The 20332-nt window shown below is 45.1% G+C and overlaps 2 protein-coding genes across 26 annotated transcripts in view; both read left to right on the forward strand.

The window, feature by feature from the left end:
• PPFIBP1 (PPFIA binding protein 1) overlaps positions 1-13747 on the forward strand; it is a 119409-nt gene extending 105662 nt beyond the window's left edge. For all 25 annotated transcript variants that reach the window (XM_065050066.1, XM_065050074.1, XM_065050076.1 and 22 more), the window contains 9 exons: positions 402-552; positions 1769-1880; positions 2021-2109; positions 6537-6659; positions 7485-7610; positions 8457-8645; positions 9186-9365; positions 9724-9789; positions 11071-13747. In XM_065050066.1, coding sequence (XP_064906138.1) covers positions 402-552; positions 1769-1880; positions 2021-2109; positions 6537-6659; positions 7485-7610; positions 8457-8645; positions 9186-9365; positions 9724-9789; positions 11071-11157 — 1123 coding nt within the window. In that variant the 3' untranslated portion in view covers positions 11158-13747. The remainder of the gene's footprint in view (positions 1-401; positions 553-1768; positions 1881-2020; positions 2110-6536; positions 6660-7484; positions 7611-8456; positions 8646-9185; positions 9366-9723; positions 9790-11070) is intronic.
• A 141-nt stretch (positions 13748-13888) lies between these two features.
• Positions 13889-18481, forward strand: REP15 (RAB15 effector protein). The gene has a single exon (XM_065050120.1). The coding sequence runs from the start codon at positions 16485-16487 to the stop codon at positions 17223-17225; it is 741 nt and encodes a 246-aa protein (XP_064906192.1). The 5' UTR covers positions 13889-16484; the 3' UTR covers positions 17226-18481.
• Positions 18482-20332: the final 1851 nt, after the last annotated feature.

Raw genomic sequence — 20332 nt, forward strand, 5'->3', positions numbered from 1 at the left:
TCATGTGGCAATGAAGAATGTTTCTCTGGTAGGTGTCATGTGGCACCTCTGGGGGTTAAATGCTGAAGTAAAACATTATGATCTTACTTCAGAGTTTTAGCCACCCTAGGCAGCAAACGTGGTTGTTTCAGTATTAATAGATTGTGTTTATTGTGATAGTGGCAGGAGATCAGCAGCGATCAGCACTTCATGGTGCTGACAGTTCAGAAGTAGAGACACCTTCTTCTTTGTGAAGCTTACCTACCAGCCGGCCATGAGGCACGTTCTGCCATGGAGATTGTCCTGTCTTCCACAAAGTACTCACAAATGAATGGCTTGGGTTTTGGTTTTATCGTTAGATATGAAAGTAGGAGATTTGAGGCACAGGATTTATCAGTCTTTTTTGGTTATATCTTCTGTAGTGAGCTGGACATGCCATTCGCAAAGTGGACAAAGGAGCAGGTTTGCAACTGGCTCCAGGACCAAGGGCTAGGCTCTTACATTAGTAATGGCAGACACTGGATACTGTCTGGGCAAACGCTTCTGCAGGCTTCTCAGCAGGATCTGGAAAAGGTGAGGAATACTGGAAACAATTCTTTCAGTAAAATGTACAAAAATTGATATTTCAGTGCGTGTAAGTACCGTTTGTAAGGTGCACCCTGTAAAAATTAAAAAGTAAAGAAGGTGAGGTTTTAAAACATTGTCATTACAGTGATGAAAAATCTGTTTCTTTTTAGCTGAACTTCTGTAGAAATGTAGTGTTCTATAATTCAGCTAATAATTGCATATATGTGTTTCAACTTCACTGGGCACAGACACATAAATTGGCTATGCCACTTTTTAAAAATATGCACACAAGAGTGACTCATTATCATGGATTTGTAGCTCTGATTCATTAGCATTTGTACAGTTATTTTATTCCTATGTGAGAAAGGTGTTTTGGTCTGATAATGTTTTTTTGCCCATTTTGCACAAGTGGTTGAGGTTTTGTTGCACACAAGGGAGAACAGTTTCTTTGTCTTAAATTGGTACAAGATTGTGTATATCTTGTTTTCTAAAAACAGAAACATTTAAAAAGTTGATTAAATTTATACTCGAATCCACAGCATTCACTAATGTTTAAATTTTCAGCTTTCAAAGGTCGCTATCCTCTTCAAACAGTAACCCTGTTTTCTCAGACTGTGAGCTAATTCAAAGTTGTAGTTACACTACAACTGGGATAAGAGAAGTGTGAAATGAACACAGTGGCTCGTAATAAAGCTATCAGAGGTAACATTTACTAGCGAGTACCAGGAAAATTGTATATGGAATTGAAGAGATCCTGGAATGGCTGCACATGCAACTAAACTGGTGAAGGTGTTATGCATTTGGAAGCATTAATAGATTTCAGTAATTCCTGGGATCTTCATATGTTCTTAAGTAAATAATTCTTTTAACCTTACTTTCCTAAGTGTGAGGGAAGGGAGCAATCTCAAGTACTTTTCTGAATGCTAACATGTTCTGTATTGTGGGATTTTTTTAACCTGGCATGAGAATACTGGGGCCGACATTTTCATACAGTTTGAGATCCACCACATTTTGAAATTAATCTACCACAGTGAGCAGATCTTTCTGTAGTGCTGGACATGTGCTAAAACTATGTTGGTATTCAGCAAATAGAAAATATGCCTGCCAGGTCACCAGCTAGTGCTGTGTACAGTGTGACTCTCTGAAGTCATTTGTAATTCAGCGGAAGGAGAAATAACATACGGTATTGTCTCCAGCTTTACTGCTTTCCCTACTTTCACAGGAGCTTGGCATAAAGCACCCGTTGCATCGGAAGAAGCTTCAGCTTGCTCTGCAGGCACTTGGGTCTGAAGAGGAAAACAATCATGGAAAGCTGGATTACCACTGGGTTACCAGTAAGATTTTATTACATGCTGAAGCAGCGACTTTTGATAGGGGTTCCTAATCATGGCTAATTTGAGGCTCAAAGAATAACACTAATTGGTGCCAGGTAATTTGGCTGCTCAACTAACATGGGTGTCTGTCTCTGCCTTAGGGTGGCTGGATGACATTGGCCTCCCGCAGTATAAGACCCAGTTTGATGAAGGAAAGGTGGATGGCCGAATGCTCCATTACATGAGTGTGGTGAGTAAATCGCTTTTCTTCTCCTGACATCTTTTTAATGTTCTTAGTTTCTCCCCACTTTAATGCACACTGATGTATGTCCAGATAGCTAAAGACCAGGTGAGACTAGAGACACCTGCTTTCATTGTGACTTCTGTTGTGACCGCATAGATATTACATTCACTTAACACCCTTCAACCTCTCCATCCCATCCTCCATCGTCTTCCTAGTCCCTTTGGGTCAATTCACCAGCAACAGCAACCTTCTTTTGCACCTCACAGCACAAGTGTCCATGCCCCGCCACGCAGCTCTGTGAACAGCCTTCTCCTATTCCCACGTTCGCCTCTTCTCAGCCAGCCTCAGGCTGTTGCCCGCAGGAGCCCTGGCTCCAGCACACCCTTCTGCCCTCCTATATATGGTGGGGAAGAGAGGTCCAGGCAGCTGCTGGCCCCAAGAGACAGCAGAATGCGGATGGAGAGGAGGCACCGCCGTTGCCAACACTTATTGCCCTCAGACCTCCCGTGGGAATGGCCACTGGCCAAATCCTGGCTAGTCCCACAAGTGGGGTGCCTGAGGGGCTCTGTGGCTGCTTGGGCAGCTCTCCCGTCACAGGCAGCCATTCACATGTCCATCCAGGGAGAGCAGGACCAGACAAGCGTCTTAGAGGGTCCAGTGTCCGCAAGGAACCAGAGAGCTGGATTGCGGTGATCTGGCTTGTAGCTTACTGGAGCAGAAAGCCGGTGCCTGTCTGGAGGCTGACAGACTGTCTGTGCATTACTCTGGGCATGTGTTAAAAGTTTTAAAGAGGAATGTGGAAGTTCCACGTGGTCGCCATCTCCACAAGTGAGTTTTGCCCCAGATGGCTGGACCTACTGAAAGCAAACTAGTGCGGGAGCTTTCTCTTACTTGCTTTTGCAGCAACACAGAGGCTACAGCTGTGCACATGTAATGGACCAAAAAGACTTCTCTCCAAGAGCTAAACATGTCGTGTGTCTCATGAGACTTTCTGACAATAATTTCAAAGCTGTCGAATGGTGCGTAAATCAGGTCTTCAAAATTTATGGATAATTGCAGGGAGAAGGCTGAGGGAGGTCAGAGTGTCAGAGGCATCGCTACCACTAAAAGGATATGCCATAATGCCATATTTGTCTGTGTACTTCACTGCAGTGCTTAAAGGACCCCTTGAAACTGTAGTAGGTGTCCTGGGGTAAACTAATGCTAATAGCTGTAACCTGTAGAAAACAAAAGGCCTGATGCTACTACTCATCTGCAAGTATTTCCTATATTCTCCGCAGCTTTAGAGACGCTGTTTTAAGGTGGAAGAGCAAACATAGTAAGGAAGAGCCCAGACTCACGCATGAGAATGGGCAATCTCGTGCTCAACAGTTGTGTGTGGCGCTGTCTGATGTGCTCAGGCAGCGTTTGTAAGTACACAAAAGTGTGCAGATTCTATGGTCACAATTCATACAGCTGGGCCTTTGCTGTTCAGGTTGTTATTAATTAATAGAAGTAGATGGAATTCTTCAGTAAGCAAATATTCAGTCTACTTGCATATTCATGTGGACGCTTAGGTGAAGAAAATTCAAGTAGTTTCCTTTGAAGAAAATTGCAGTTTTAAGAAACAGCCTGTTTGAAAATAGGCTACATTGAATAGCTTTTGAATGATGTATTTCAAAATGCTTAGCACCAGCATCAGCTCCACAGTTTATTTCTGGTAAGGTGAAGCCAACCCAGCAGATTTCCCTTGTGTAAGATCTCAGGCAAGATGAGACCTTTGTTCGCTTTGTTCTCTGACACAACCACACACTGACTATCACCAATATTATTTCCTCCGTATAACAAAGAATAAATCAATCACACTGCTGTTCTCTCATGAGCCGTGCCATAGGCAGAGCAAAGGCATCCTTTTTATATCACGTTTGCATCTATGTTGTGTAGTCTTTATATTAGCACCAGCAGAAAGCCGAGGGTTGATCAGCTCTCCTCCTGTAAGAAGCACAGTGCTGCTGAGGAGCTGCAGCCGCTGCCCAGGACTGACCTGCCTTCACCATCTGGCATGACTTTGCTGTTGAGTGTACTTTGGTCAAATGTCCTGCTGAGGTAGCATGGTTTGGTGTCTGTGTCCTTTAGTTCCCTTAGTTTGGACATTAATGTAAAAATAGAAGGCAGTTTCTTTCTCCCGTTTCTTAAATCTTGGAGATCTGCTGCCAGTAGGCTCCATTGAGCTTGATCTTGTGTTGGGAGACTCTGTTGTGTATTACCTGGGTGAGGAATGGATGTGGATAAGATGCAGCATAGGCTGTATTGAAAGGGAACCTGTATTATTCAACAATATTTTTTTTTTCTATTAAAAAAGAAACAAAAGTAATAAGTGGACAGAGGAAGGAAGTGTAGCAGGAGCTTTGTCTTTTAAATAGGTATTCTTTCTGTTACTTCCTTTTAATTTTAGATCACTAGGAATATTTTTAGGCAGAGTTTAACTATTAAATTGTAACAGCAGCTTCAGTGTAAGTGATCAGCTAAATACAGCCTTATGCAAAGTATGAAAGAAATGTTTCTTAAAAATCACATGAAGTTACCCTCACTTGGCAAACCACGAAACAGAAACTCTAATCTTAGAGATTATTTGGGCAAGTGAAGAATTTAGTCTTAAATATGCTGACAAAACAGAGTCGAGTATTTGTAACATATAAGTAATGCTAAAACATTAAGCCAAGTTAACCCTGGCACAAGGATGCATAAATTTATCTGTCAGCCAACTTGCACCAGTGGAGAAGTGGCCTTTGAGATGCTTGATGGCATAGTTAGATCTCAGAGCTGAAGAGCCCACCTTAACAGGAGCGGACGACTCGCAGTGTGTGACCACGGTTGCAGCACAAGGGAAGTTTCTCACCTGTAACGTTCCTCTGGAGCCACAGCAGCAGTTAGCGAGCTGGGAACTCCAGCCAGGCCTGTTACACACTCCTCCTTACAAGCTTTCAATGGCTTGGCTCTTTGAATGGGAGAGAATCTGATTTTTTCAGTTTTGAAATGCTGTATTTCTGGGGCTAGTCATTGGAATGAAACCAGAGGTCAGCAAAATGTGACATCTGTATTGCTTAATTTGCATACGTGTCAGCAGGTCAGGGTGTTGGGTAGCACCAGCAGCCTTTTTCAACCTGTGAGCCTTACCTAAACCTTCTGTCCCCTTTGCCATTGTCCACTGCACATGATCTGTGAGTTGAGCCCCCTTGGGCTTCAGAAGGCTCTGTTTCTCAGTGGTTTGAAGGAGCTCTGTGCGCAAGAAGGAGAAGAGGGAACTTCATTGGAGCCAAACGAAAACTCCTGCTTGCTACTGTAGTCATGAAGAGGGGAACTGATCTCTCATAGCTCCTGACAACCAAAAGCTACCTGTCCAGCCAGAGGCATTCATCTGTGCCTTGTGGTCAGTGCAGAGAGAAGTGGGAGCCCACACAGACGGTCTGCAAGAGCTAGTAAGTCCCCCATGAGATGAACGTTTAAGTAAAAAGAATTGTGAGGATCAGGGTTTTTGAAAAAGACCCAGTTGCTTTTCTAAGTATCACCAGTGCATTGCAGGGAGGAGTGTGGCCATGCCTTTGCAGGCTCTTGCCCAGCAATGTGTGAGAAGTGGCTCATCCCATGCTGAAAGCAGTGTGATGTAAAGTCACAGCCAGGTTGCCTTGCAGTGCCCTGAGCCAACCCTCAGGTTGCACATGTGTCCAGTTTGTTCCCTTGGCACATCTGAAGGGGGACTGGTGCTCCTGGCCAACCTGCCCTCCTTCCCTCAAACCTGCACAAGGTAGGAGCTACACAGTGATGGTGAGCTGTGGACAAGGAGACTTAAAGTGAGCATCTCCACAGCCTGGGTGTGAGCACCCTTGCCATCATTCCATCACTCGGGGCGAGCATTTAAAAAATATTTTTCATCTGCAGTTCTGGGAGACCAACCTGACACACCTGAATATTTTTCTACTTCCCTCCTTTTTTTTCGTTCTAGCCACAGAGGATGCCTCTACGTTTTCAGTATAATTTATTATTTTCAGTTAAACTTTAGCTGGATGTTTGTGGTATTAAAACTTTAGGCAAGATTAAATGTAAATGCCAGGTTAGTCTGATGCACTGTGTTTGGAAAACTGTCCTGGGTCTGATCAGCTCGCTGAGGATATGTCATCTCACCCTCTCTCTCATTACCTCAGGTTTCTTGCACTAAGCTCTATATACCCTATATGAAGAACATCGCCCACAAGCTTGTACAGAGCAACAGGGGAAGCTTTTATTTTGGGACAGATGGTTTGATGTTAGTCATGTGTCTCACATATTCAAATGTGACCCTAGAATGTGTCAGATGTGCCATTTTAATCCAGGGTCGAAGCAGTCTCCTCCAGTTGGGTACTGGTTCCACCAGTAAGCACATTTATATTCATTATCTCCCCACTTGTCTTTGACAGGATGACTTGCTGTCCTTGAAAGTTGTCAGCGTCCTCCACCACCTCAGCATCAAAAGAGCCATTCAGGTTTTGAGAATAAACAACTTTGAGCCCAACTGTCTGCGCAGGAGGCCATCTGATGAGGTACTGCTTTAAGATGAAACTCTGAAGATAAGTCCTCTAGTGATTTTCCTTGGTGTTTCTGATTATTCCTGCTCTGCCTCCTCCTCCTTTCTCCTCCATCCTATTTCATTCTCTTTTGATTTTGGTTTCCTTTTGCTTCTGTTGTTATTCCAAATCTTCATACTTTGCCATCACCACCTGGAGCATCACTTTCTTTCCTCCACCTGCCATAGTCACACACTCATGTCTCCTTGCCAAACCTCCCGCTCCTTTTGCCAGCCAACAGCTGGCTGGTTTGGCTTAGTCTCTGATGTGCTGTCTGGAACATAAATCATCTTGAACTCAGTCCACTGTTGCTGTGGGTCTTGTGCAACCCTGGAAAATCAACATCTGAGTCAAAATTTTCTGTGTAAAAGGAGTTTGGTTCTGTTGCCAGAGGGGAGACTGCCATCAGTTTGTTTTGCAAGCAGCGTTTGCTGGATATGGTAATGGATGATGAAGCAACCCAGACTTTTGGCTTTAGATTCACAATGCATGGCACAAGAAAAGCACAGCAGCTCGTGGCACTGGCTAAATTTTCAGTTTTACTGGTAGAAATTGCAAGCAGTCCTAGTGCACAGCAGGACAATCAAATGGCATGAAGCATAATCCACACCTCTCTACTGTCCAGACCCATCTCCATGTTCGTATTGCTGAAAGACAGCGATCTAAAAAGAGGGTTTTTTTTCTTGCGTGGAAGGTGAGTTTGCATTCATTAAGGGCAGGAGAGGGTAGTTTCAGTAAAGACTGGGTCTGAAACACCTGAGTTGGGAAGTCTCCTTAACTGCCTGTTCCTTCTGTTCGCAGAATAATGTCACACCTTCTGAGGTCACCCAGTGGACCAACCATCGTGTGATGGAGTGGTTACGCTCCGTGGATCTGGCAGAGTATGCTCCTAATCTGCGGGGGAGCGGTGTGCATGGGGGACTGATGGTAAGGTTTTAGGCTGGCTTATTCCATTTTATTTAAAAAAATATAACTGAGAATCACTCAAGCAAAGTTCTGGCATTATCTTTGCTGCACACACCTTTTCTTCTTATTCTGTTTAATAGTAAGTTGCTGGCAAAATTTATTACCCTACAGTTTAAAGGACATGACTATCTTGGGCAGAATTAGCGTGGGCAGCAATGCATTTATCTACATTCCCCTCACAATTTAATGTATGCTTGCATTCTTCACCTTCTGTCCTATGATGCTGTACACTGCTATCATGCTGTTAAACAGTCACCATCTTCCTTTCTAGACCTGGATATTTTCCTGTTTTGTAAGGAAGGCTTGTTACCTTTACAAAATTTACCATTTCATTGTCAAACCACGATTGTTTTTAATTGCTATAACATCAGATATTCCAAACGAGAGACTTATTCTCCGAGAAGTTTGTTGTGGCGATCAAGAGGTGTATCCCTGCTCTAAACACTTTGTCTGTTTTCCATCATTCATCTGGCTTCATTTTCTAGAGTGAAAGAGGAAAGTGGGTAAATATTTTGTGGCAGCTTCACAGATTATGATTTAAGGGTGGATTTATCTGTTCCTTTCTTCTTACCTGCCAGTTTGCTTCTATTTATAACTCAAGAAGAAAAGCCTGGAAGTAGCATTTTATGAATCCTTTAACTAGTTAGCTCTCTTTTGTCTTGCTTTGTTGCATGTTTCTTCTAAAATATAAGCAAAACCTCCAAAGCAACCGTAGGAAGTGACCAAGATAGGCATGCCTGTTGATGTCCTTGAGACTTCATCAGACAGTACAGGCTTCATCTGGATTCTCTGTGATTTAATTAATAGGTTTTGGAGCCTCGTTTCAATGTAGAAACCATGGCACAGTTGCTGAACATCCCACCAAACAAGACACTACTGAGACGGCACCTGGCAACTCATTTCAACCTCCTCATCGGGCAGGAGGCCCAGCAGCAGAAACGCGAAGCCATGGAGTCCCCGGACTACGTCCTCTTAACAGCAACTGCCAAAGTAAAGGTAGGTCATTTATTCTGAGTCAGTGCGTGAGCTTCCAGGCAGACATTCAGCTCTCCAGTGTGCTGATTTTATCCATGTGGGAAGGACATTTCAGCAAGGTCTGAGAAAAGGGGCTGGCTGCTAATGAAAGAAGGGTGAGAGCAGGACTAAGCAGACCTGGGTTTGACACTTGTGTCTGCCATGAACACGCCACACCTCAGCCTCTCTTATGCGCAGACAAGAGGTAGCACTCTGGTGTGTTGTCCCTCTGTCTGTACCTTAAGAAGTTTGGGAGGGAGACTGTCTCCTACTGTTCATGGTTTTAATGCAGTGGGATTCTGATCTCATTTGGGATCCCTGTCTTAACAATGGTAGAATGAGAGGCCACATTTTTTTCTTTCAGATGCAATTATTGTGAAATACAGCTATTCAAAATACCCTTGTTTAGGAGAGTGGTGGGGTTTTGACCCTTCATCACTGAAACACCAATGCAAGAGTAAGACATCTGTTCATTTTTTGCTGATTCTCTATTAACTTGTCAATTTGCTCTTCCCTTGCAAGCCAAAGAAACTTGCCTTCAGCAATTTTGGGAGCCTGAGGAAGAAAAAGCAAGATGATGTGGAAGAGTATGTGTGTCCTATGGAGCTGGGGCGGGCATCTGGAAGTGGGTCAAAGAAGGGTTTTAAGCCTGGCCTGGATATCCGAGTATATGACGATGATGATTTGGACAGGCTGGAGCAGGTAAGCCAGATCTAGCAGTTTGGAGTCTTTGACAGTGCTGTCAGTTTCGGTGGAAAACCTTCCTTTTCACAGAGAGACCTTCCTTTTGCTTTGACCTGTGAAGGTCCTGACTTCTTGCAGTCACACAGCACCTCTAACAAAAGTGTCTCAGCACAAGGAGGATCAAGCTGTGAATGCAGGGCCTTCTGGACCTACGCTGGCTTAACTGTCCTCTTCTCTCCTGATGGGGCACGCTCCTCCCTTGCTCTGACCGTGTAGAGTGTAATCAAGTAGCTACATTATTTGCTACGCTTAATTGGTGCTCTTTCATGACATACAATGAATTTATTATTCATTCATTATCTGTTTTATTTTCTAGATGGAAGATTCAGAAGGAACAGTGAGGCAAATAGGAGCGTTTTCTGAAGGCATCAACAACTTGACAGTAAGGCTTAAAAGTGGTATCTGTGGAATCTCTGTTTCTCTAAGTTGGGTGTAAGCCCCTTGGCAGTCACTAGTATTAAACAGCAGTTCTATTTAATACAAATACACTAAGTACAGCTTTTCTTTGCTGTTACTGATTCTGTCACACAGCTGAGATTTGTAGTTTGGGGGGTAATTGCTTTGATTCCGACACCTAGTGTGGACCTAGGTGTTTGGATAGAGTGAAACGCTGCTGGTTTCTGAGGGCTGAAGTATGTCAAATACAGTGCAAATTATGGGTGTAGTGAAGCCTCATCAGAATGAGGGGTTTTGTACAGAGGGGAAAGTTAAAATGACCGGTTCGGGAAGATAGCCACCTATTCTGGCCAGGAGGAGGGGTGGCCCATGTTCACCACTCCTCTTTGGTGACTCCAGGGAGGGCAGAGGACACAGGACCCAGCTCCAAGCTGGCGGGTTGCCCTTGGGCAGCCGGTTGCCTGGTGAGGGTCACAATACATTTTCTTGGTGGAAGCCCAGCCCTAGCCTGTGCTCCAGCAGCCATTTGGGCCAGCAGAAAGGGGACTGAGCCACAACCTGGTCAGGAGCCAACACGGGTGAAGAATTTGGAAGCAGATTAAGGGAAGTTGTTCTCTCCCTCTACTCTGCCCTGGTGAGGCTCCATCTGGAGTACTGCATCCAGTTCTGGACTCCCCAGTTTAAGAAGGAGAAGGAATTACTGGAGGGAGTCCAGTGGAGGGCTACCAAGATGATCAGGGGTCTGGAGTACCTTTTTTATGAGGAGAGACTGAGAGGGCTGGGTCTGTTCAGCCTGGAGAAGAGAAGACTAAGAGAGGACATTATTTATGCCTATAAATACCTCAATGGTGAGTGTCTATAGGATGGGACCAGACACTTTTCAGTGGTGTCCAATGATAGGATGAGGGGCAGTAGGCACAGACAGAAGCCCAGGAGGTTCCATCTGAATATGAGGAGAAACTTCTTTACTCTGAGGGTGCCAGAGCACTGGAACAGGCTGCCCAGAGAGGTTGTGAGTCTCCTTCTCTGGAGACATTCAGAACGCACCTGGACACATTCCTGTGTCATCTGCTCTGGGTGAACGTGCTTTAGCAGGTGGGTTGGACTAGGTGATCTCCAGAGATCCCTTCCAACCCCAACCAGTCTGTGATTCCATGACAAACATCCTCAGCAGAACCTGATGCTAGGCACAGGACTCGACTGTCCCAGGTGCTTGACTGTAGTTGTGAGGGCCTGAACCGTGACTCTTCCCTCCTTTCCTTTCTAGCACATGTTGAAAGAAGACGAAATGTTTAAAGACTTTGCGACTCGCTCTCCTAGCACCAGTATAACAGATGAGGACTCCAATGTGTGACAGTAACCACCGGGCACTGAAAAAGGCTCACTTTCCTATGTGCAAGAAACGTCATCATTATATGTGATGGGCAGCAGATCATGTACATTACATTGCTCTTGCTTCTGTTTGTTAGAAGTAATATTGGGGGGTGGAGAATTTAAAAAAAAAAAAAAAGGTGCCTATTCTAAAGTTGCCATAAGAAACACCCAGACACTGGTGAATGGTAATTGTTTTTACTATATTTAATGTACAAACTGGTGATATGTTTCAGAGTGTTGCATTTAAATTTGTGTGGTATGGTAGTGCTCCTTTTGCTTATTCATGGCCTCAGATAATCCTTCATACTGTTTCGAAATGACAGAAGTTGTTAGGTAGAAGTATCGCATCTGTAGATATCGTGCATCAGCTTTCTGTAGGCGTTCAGCTGAAAAAAAGATGTTACTGCTGTCTTTTCAAGTGCATTTGTTCGGCTCAAGTACCAGTTCTGCTATTCCTACAGTATCCAATGTAGGATTTTAGTCATCCATGCCCTGCATAAACTCCCCAGTAGCTCTTGACTGTTGCTCTTATTTTTATACTGTTTTATAAAAAAAAAAAAAAAAAAGAATAGGAGAAAAAAGAAGTATATGAAGTACATATAAAAGCAAAAATTTAAACTTTGTGAGATAGAGTGATGGAAAGTTTGAGGCGTGGGGGAAGGGGAAGAGGGTTGTAAAAAGATTATCCCAGTTTGCATACCAGCTGGTTACTGGAAAAGGCAGGCTGACCTTTGGAACTGTTTGCTTTCGTTGCTTTTTACTAAGTGCACAGTTTAATGATCTTCCATTTGGGATGAAAGGATTATGAAGCATGTTTCTTCTAGCAGTGACTTGTATGGAAACTACACATTTTAAAACGACACCTTTTTTGTTCCCAACAGCAGTAGTTATAGCATCGAAACAAGGTTATTAACACTTTTGGGACGTAAAACTTTTCCTTAAAGTTGAGAGTACCCCCTGCATATGGAAGGGATATTTCTGTGCTGTGACTGAACGTAAAGATGGTGTAGTTGCAAAAAAAGAAAAAATAAAGTTATATGGAGAAATGTATAGGAAATATATTATTTCGTAATATTAAACCTAAGGTGGGACTTTTCCTCCAAAATTCACGTATCAAACATGTTGCTCATCATTTTATCTTCTTAAAGCACGGCTCCTCTGCTTTTGGAGATCATCAGATTTTAAAAATCCGAACTAGCCAGTGGAAATCTTTTGTCAGACTTGCGGTATTGCAAGGTATCCTAGCCAAAAGCCATTAAAAAAAGAAAACAGTAACTCCGTTTATCGTGGTGGTCATTTGTATGGTGTTGAACGTTGCATGTGTTTTAGCACAACGGCATGAAGCTTCTTCTGGAGTTGTTCCTCGCGGTGCTGTGCTGCTTTACCGGGCGCTTGTCTCTCGTTTTTCACGGCTCTGCTCGCTGGAAGTGAGATCATTTCCACCACGTCGCTGGGGCGGTGCACGGGGTGTTGGGTTTGCACTGACTTTGCGGGTATTTCTGAAACACGACTCAACACTAGGGAAGGAAGAAAGGGGCTTTCGGGGGATTCCAGGGAGCTCCCATTAGATGTTGGGGTAGAGTGGAGACTTGTTCTAGCTTTATATTATTAGAACCAGCCTGGTTCTTTGAAAGGTGTGCAGTGTAGGCCATTATTTATGTACCAAGGTGAAAAATTCTATCTGCAGTGGTTGTATTTTACATAATATCAAGTACTGCCGTTTTCTCTTTGCTGTCTGGAACCAGGGAAACAATCCATAATGTACACGTAAAATAGTTTGTGCTGCCTTCCATTTGTCTACAAACAAATCACAGCTGATGCTTTGTTCAAAATTCCTGGCTAATTAATGTCCACAAGTAATTTGCCGTCTGTTGTTTCTTCCTCTGCAGTCTTGGGGGTGTTGGAGCTATTTTATTCGGGCAGAAATACCACATTGTGTAATGCCTGCTGTCGGCTTTAGGATGCAGATGCTCGGCATGTGAATTCAGGGCTCGCTTTCTGTGAGTGCTTTGCAGTGTGCTTTTTATTTTAGTTGTGAGGTTGGGCTTAAGACCCCACTCTCCCAAATGCTGCGGAAGCACTGGGAAGACGTGGCGCAGGCTTCTGAGCAAGAATGTCCCTCCGGATTCGCTCTCACTAGACGCTGGCTAGTGAACATATTGACTGAATATTCACAGGGATAAAAAAAGGGCTAGTAACACAATATTATGTGCTGAAATAAGCACAAACAAATACTCTCCAGTTTCTCTTCAGTCCAGTGCTATTGGCAAGCACCTCAACAACAGCAGACGATGACTTATTTAAGTCCCATGTGAGCAGCATTCTGCTCCATACAACCTTTTCCTGCATTCACCAGTTGGAAACCAGGCCGTCCCATCACAGCTGCCCATCATCTGAACTTGGTTGTGTTTTGGGGGTGGAATACGAAAGCGAGTATTAAAGTTAGTCAGGATGTTTATGTGCGCATGTGCAGACAATTGATATCGTATTTTAATTTGTGCGTGTGTGAAGAGGGCAACATAACTACTGTGTATTGCCATGTAAAATCCAATAAAGTCTGTGAAAAATGCCGAGTGTTTCTGCAAGCTGCTTCCTTATTAACATACATTCTTTTTTTTCCTTTTTATTTTCTTAGGAACGTCGTTTTGTGTTATTGAAAGGACAAAGGAGGGAGAAGGGCCAAAATGGCACGTTGTTTTGTGAACTGATTAGTTTGGGGGTAGTGCCTGCAGAAAGACCCAGCTAGCAGCTAAGAAACCAACTATCCCGAGTGTTTGTACTGGTTTTTGGGATGCAGATTTGAACTGCCTTGGGTTGTTTGGTACGGTGTGATTAGAAAGCGTTCCCCGTCGCTTGGCGTGTGCTCCTGGGTGAGTCCCCGCAGGGTGCCGAGGGAAGGGACGCGTCACCCTGTGTCCCCGCAGCCCTCGGCAGCCACCGGGGCTGCACCAACCTCACCAACAGGAGCTGAGCTTCCCCGAACTACGTTTTGTTGGTGGGGCACAGGTACAAATGGCAATCGGTGTTTTGCCCAGTGCAGCCCGGATAACAGACCAGAGAATGCAGAACCTCTGTCTCATTACCTTCATTTCTGTGGGTTTTTTTGTTCGTCAGACCAGCTTTTTGGTGTGAATACTGAGGATGAACACTTTGAAACCTAGAGTATAATAAGGTTTTGTTTCTTTGTTTTACAGTGATGAGGAAAAGATAGATGTGTATCAATCAAGAGCCTATGGAGAGTAAACCCAGCTTTTTTTCTGCTTGCTTAAATTACATATATGCTTAGGAATGGAGAAGTAATACAGAGTAACCTCTGGAATGACTCTTCATGATTCCCATCCACTATGTATTGTTGCACCCTGGCTTTCCCTTTAGGAGAGAAATTGCACTTATCCTACCTGCATGCTTTTTATACCTTGCACCACTTTGTTGTTATGAATGTTTAGTGCATACTTCATGCTTCACCTTAGCACTTCGGCATTTTTGTGTGCAGCAAGAGGTTTTCCCACTGAGCCTCTTTATCTTTTTCCCAACTGAGGACAGTGCTCTTTGAGACAGCTGAGAAGGAAAACCTTTAGAGTTGCCAGTAGATTTGGGGCGGTGGTCAGCAAGGAGAGAGTGCTGGGAAGTCCTTGAAAGGGAATTGAAGCAGCGTGCTTCCTAATGATAGCTGGGAGAAGGTCACAAAGGAACAGAGATGGGCCCAGGACAGAATTGAAGACCTGGGAAAGAATAACAGAATCACAGAATGTTAGGGATTGGAAGGGACCTCAAAAGGTCATCTAGTCCAATCCACCTGCTGGAGCAGGAACACTTAGATGAGGTTACACAGGAAGGCGTCAAGGTGAGTTTTGAATGTCTCCAGAGAAGGAGACTCCACAACCTCCCTGGGCAGCCTGTTCCAGTGCTCTGGCACCCTCACTGAGAAGGAGTTTCTTCTCAAATTTAAGTGGAACCTCTTGTGTTCCAGTTTAAACCCATTACCCCTTGTCCTACCATTGGTTGTCACCGAGAAGAGCCTGGCTCCATCCTCGTGACACTCACCCTTTATATATTTATAAACATTAATGAGGTCACCTCTCAGTCTCCTCCAAGCTAAAGAGCCCCAGCTCCCTCAGCCTTTCCTCATAAGGGAGATGCTCCACTCCCTTCATCATCTTTGTTACCCTGCGCTGGACTCTCTCCAGCAGTTCCCTGTCCTTGAACTGAGGGGCCCAGAACTGGACACAGTATTCCAGGTGTAATACAAGGGACATGATCTGTTTCTTAGAGAGAGGGACCTGTGGGCAGCAGTGGGACTGACCAGCCCATGCACCTGAGGAGGTGTTTCCATGGAGTGGCAGGAGGACAAGAATATCTGTAGGCAGAAGGAGAGAGATAACAAAGGAAGATGTTTTGAGCAATGGGCGTAAAGAGGGCGGAGAAAGAGAGATACTTGACACTTCTTTTCGCTCATTCAGAATGAAGAAGAGGAGAAAGAGCAGCATTCCGCAGGACAGAGCCTGTTTCTTGCAAATGGTGTTGGGATCCTGGGCCAATGAAGAGACCATAGTGGTGCATTTGGCATCAACAATGTCCGGAGCTGAACAGGGCTGGCTCCCGCTGCAGCGGTAACACACATTCCAGCTTCTACAGTTGGTGATGCTGGATTTTGTAAGGTTAGGAAGCCTGTTTATTGTAGCTGCATTTGGTAGTTGTGCATGGTGGTGCACTTAGATTCCCTGAGATAATTCAGTTACAGACAGCACGAGCTTCTCAGTTGAGCTGAAAGCCTGAATCCATGCTCATCACCATGGTACAGTTAATGCCACTGACAGTAGTGGCATTTAATACTGGGGTACAGGCAATGGCCCATCAAAAAAAAAGACCACTTTGTCATTTCAGGCACCCTGTACGAGTCTTCAGGTTTGGATGCAAACCTTTCTCTGAGTGATTAAAAGAAAAAGGTGGTTCCATCTCCAGGAAACACCCAGTGCTAGTAAAATTACTTCTCCGTAATAGTCCTAGAAAGGAGATCAAAGGAGATAAGATCAGATTGGAATGAGATGGCATCAGCTAAAGAAACAGTGCCGGAATTAACAGTAAGGAAAATGAGCACGGATGAATTCAGTAGATGCGAAAGTTACTGGACCTGTCGGGCTGGTCACTGCCCAGTGAGCTGTGGAGAAACACACCCAGCTCTGCCGCTGCCGTGTCCTTTATCTGGAGCACAGCTGGGAACCATGTGGATGCTTAACAGGTCTGACTGAGCCGGGCACCTACAGAACCTTCACTGGGAAGGGAAGGGACTTCCCCAGAGTGGTTTGCATGTGGAAACGACCTCCTGCACAGAAAATGGGCCAGAAGGTCTCACACGAGGACAACCAAGAGAGCGAAGCTGAAACTCTAGTCATCTGCGAAGTCTTCAGCCAGGGGGTGGTCCATGCATCTCAAAGGCTGAAGGACTATCTTGGTTTTGTGGATCCTCAGAGCAAATTCCAGCCAGCCACAAACACGCTGAGCGAGATCTTTTTGGTCGACTTCATCAGCTTCTGCATGGAAAAGGGAGTGGAGGAACGTATCACGACCAGCAAAATGACCAAGCAGCAGTCCTCCCTGTTTGGAGTGGACTGGATCTGGACTCTGTTTGGAGCTGACAAGCAGATCAAGCTTCAGATCGCCGTGCAGGCTTTACAGCCGGCCGAGCTTTCCCGTAGCGAAGGCGTCTCGGCGGAGGACGGCTGCCGGGAAGCCGTGCTGGCCGACGAGCGCTTCCAAAACAGGAGCAGGTTTGAGAAGCTGGCGGAATTCTGCCGCCTGGTGGGACGGGACTGTCTGGGCTTGTTCATCATGTTCGGTGTGCCAGGGAAGCCCAAGGACATCCGAGGAGTCATGCTAGAGAGCGTTGCCAAGGAGGAGCGAAAATGCCGCCTGTCGGGCAGGAATGCGCTGCGGCAATTTGTCACCAGCACCGACAGCTTCCTGCCCGCGAAAGACATGTTGGAAAACTTCCTCAGCGCAGAAAGTGGACCGAGAGAGGTGGGAAACGTGTACATAAGCTTTCTGTGAACCGCTCATCAACAGCAGTGGCTCTGCACGCTGGCACCAGAGGCTGCCTGGGGCTCGGCTGTCCATCCCTTGCTGTTCTTCTCCAATGCCGTTCCCTCCACCCCCTTCTTTCCCGCTCTCTCCTCCACCCATCGCGTTCCCTGAGCTCCCGCAGAAGCCAGGCTGAGTCAGTCTCTCCAGGTTTTCAACAACAGGATGTACCTGCCAGTAAAATGTGTTTGTAGAAGGCACTTCATTTTTCCAGAACATTTTGTTCGCCAGCCGTTAAGTTTTGGCTGGAGCTGCTGAAAGCTTTGTCACCCTGAGTCTTTGGGAGGTCGAGTTAGACTTGAATTGACTCACAGCCTTTTGTTTTCTGTGCAGTAGATTATTTTTTTTCTGTAGTAAGATGTTGAGGCTGTAATAAAGAGAATGTAGTGGTGGTGCTGGGCAGAAGGTTTGCACAGAGCACAAAGGACAGTACCAGGACTTAAAAATGCAGTTTTGGAGGCATTCGCAACTAAGAGGAAAAGCCCTTCCCTGCAGCAGAAATGAGCTGCGTGACAAACTCGTAATTACCTGCCCAGTTAAAGCAGATCGGTGCCAGGTTACGGAGGGCCTTGGAGCTGTGACCAGGACAGGCTTGGTCCAGCTGCAAAGCCAGTTCTTGCTGAGTGACGGTGTCAGGCCGAGGGGTGGCAAAAGGCAGTGCCGGGTGTTAAAGAGAACTGGCTGGTGGGACCTTTCGTTGGGTGGGCTCCTGACCACTCACGGCAATAGATAAAAATCTGGAGGAGGCAAAATTATTTCACTTTGAATTTCGTTTTCAGTAGTTTAGCAGTTAGTTGCGTTTATGGACTGATCTATTCAATTTCCCTCAGCTTTTAGTGGAGAAAGTGGGATTTTGGAATTGCCCAACTGTAGTTAATTTTGGCTGCTGTTGACCAGTGAAGGAAGACTTGATCAGTTTTCAAACTGGTTTGTAGCTATCTGAATAGTTTTGTTGGTGCCAAAAGTCCTCTGCCTGTAGTTTTTGTATAATTCGATTCATTTTATTTAAAATAATAAAAAATAATTTCAAAAGCTTATTCATATTTTACTATTTACTATGTGAGTTGTTATAAAACATGACAGCCGAGAAATAAATGTTATTTAGACAGCCATTAAAAAAAAGTGTAAAGAAGCTGCAGGATCGGTGCCAGAAGTTTTCACAGCGTTTCGTGGCATCGGTGTGGGGGCTGAAAGGTGAACTGAAATAAAAACAAACCCAAAGAGAACTGTGAAATATTTGCCGAGTCATAAATGTAGCTGGGTATGGGGGCGGCCTTTTCGCTTCTAAATAGTTCATTGAGATACAGATGTTTTTAAAGAGCTGGTGTCCTATTGTGTGTGTGTGTGTAGCAGGGGTTTGACGGAACAGTGGGGATTGTTCTGATGTTTTACACTGAAAAGATGATTAGGTGTGGGGAGCTGTGCAGAAAGAGGATTCCCCCATTCAGGAAGAGTGGGGTACATTTTTTCCTTCTTCCCGTTTAAAGTAACAGCATAAACAATACTGCAGCAGGATTGATTGGTCTGCTAAAGACCAGCAGAAAGCTTTGATTTTGCATTAAGTTAACATTTTACTTAAAACTAATGTGTGCCTCTTACACTATTCAGTTCTGCAGGAATGCTCTCCCTCTGAAATCTGGTTGAGCTTCTCCCTTGGATTGTTTTGCATGCTTTTTTTGGTGTTGGAAAGGGAAAATCAAAAATGACTATGAACTGTGGAAGTTATGGAGTGGGGCAGTTGCTGCCCATAGGAGGTTCCATCTGTATATGAGAAGTGTCTTTAGTTTGAGGGTGCCAGAGCACTGGAACAGGCTGCCCAGAGAGGTTGTGGAGTCTCCTTCTCTGGAGACCTTAAAACCCGCCTGGACACCTTCCTGTGCCATCTGCTCTGGGTGAACCTGCTTTCACAGGTGGGTTGAACTAGGTGATCTCCAGAGGTCCCTTCCAACCCCAACCATTCTGTGATTCTGTTTGTGTCCTCCAACGTGGCTGTGGTGCCCTAGAGCAGACTCGCAGGCCTGGTGTCCATCCCAGGAGCCAGGGTGCATGGCCCAGGCTTGTCACCTGCCTGTCTTGTGCGGTTCAGCTCAGGACCCCTGGTCCTCAGCAGCGGTGGGAACTGGCCAAGGCTCTGTACTCTGGCTAACAATGGTGAAGATGCATGACAAAGTATTTAACAATGTAAATTTGAGCGTGTTCATTTATTCAGCCAAGCTGGAGTCTTAGCTCAGGTGACTCACAGATGTACCCCAAGCTTCTGCAATTGCATGTGCTCATTTGCCAGGTCAGGTGCTGACACTTTAGGGCCATGGTAATTTGTGTAAATGCAAAGTGGAGGGCTTGGGTTCTGTTAGTTTCCCTTCAGACATAGTTTGCTGATATATAGTTTAGTACAGTGTATAGTTTATACTGTGAGCTCAGAGCAGCGTAGCTCAGTGAAAAAAGTCTATCAGGAGAGGACTCTTGCAGCACTGCTGCGGGTGGCTGGTTAGTTTAGCCAGGTGAGTCTTCATAACAAGAAAAAAACCCAACAACCAGCATAACAACTCACCCCACCCTTTTTAAAGGCACTTTAATTCAAGAAGCATGGTTAGCTTATCACAGGATACAGATATCCACCCCACCTGGGTCAAACAGGAGTTTCTTACTCCAGCAGAGATGCCCTGGGCCCTTGCTGTCAGTGCTTTATTATTCCAGGAGGGTGTCTAGCACCCACCCCTTCTGTTATTATAATATATAATGTATATAATATATATAATACAAAAGCAGCAACATGGCCTGTCCACCCCAAGCTTTACATTTTCTACAGGGACACTGCCTGGCAGAGGCCTTGATCTACAGCCATTCTGTTCCTCAGCCACAGTGACCCCTCTCCATCCATCCTGTCTGGGTGATCCATCACTAGTGCCCTCCACTTTCTCTTCCCTCTCCCTGGGAAGATGAATACCTCCCCATCCCTGCTGCACAGGCACTTCCCTGCCACTGCTGGAAAAACCCTTGTTTCTATGATTAGCTCAGCACAGGACACTGCTTGATAGCAGCTACTCAAGTGAGCCGTTGCCAAAGAGATGATTTGG

The sequence above is a fragment of the Columba livia genome, chromosome 1 (assembly GCF_036013475.1).
Source record: "Columba livia isolate bColLiv1 breed racing homer chromosome 1, bColLiv1.pat.W.v2, whole genome shotgun sequence".
Classification (NCBI taxonomy): domain Eukaryota; kingdom Metazoa; phylum Chordata; class Aves; order Columbiformes; family Columbidae; genus Columba; species Columba livia.

What these genes read in the sequence shown, in the direction of transcription:
- REP15 (XM_065050120.1), top strand. Translation starts at nt 16,485, where the DNA reads ATGTGGAAACGACCTCCTGCACAGAAAATGGGCCAGAAGGTCTCACAC.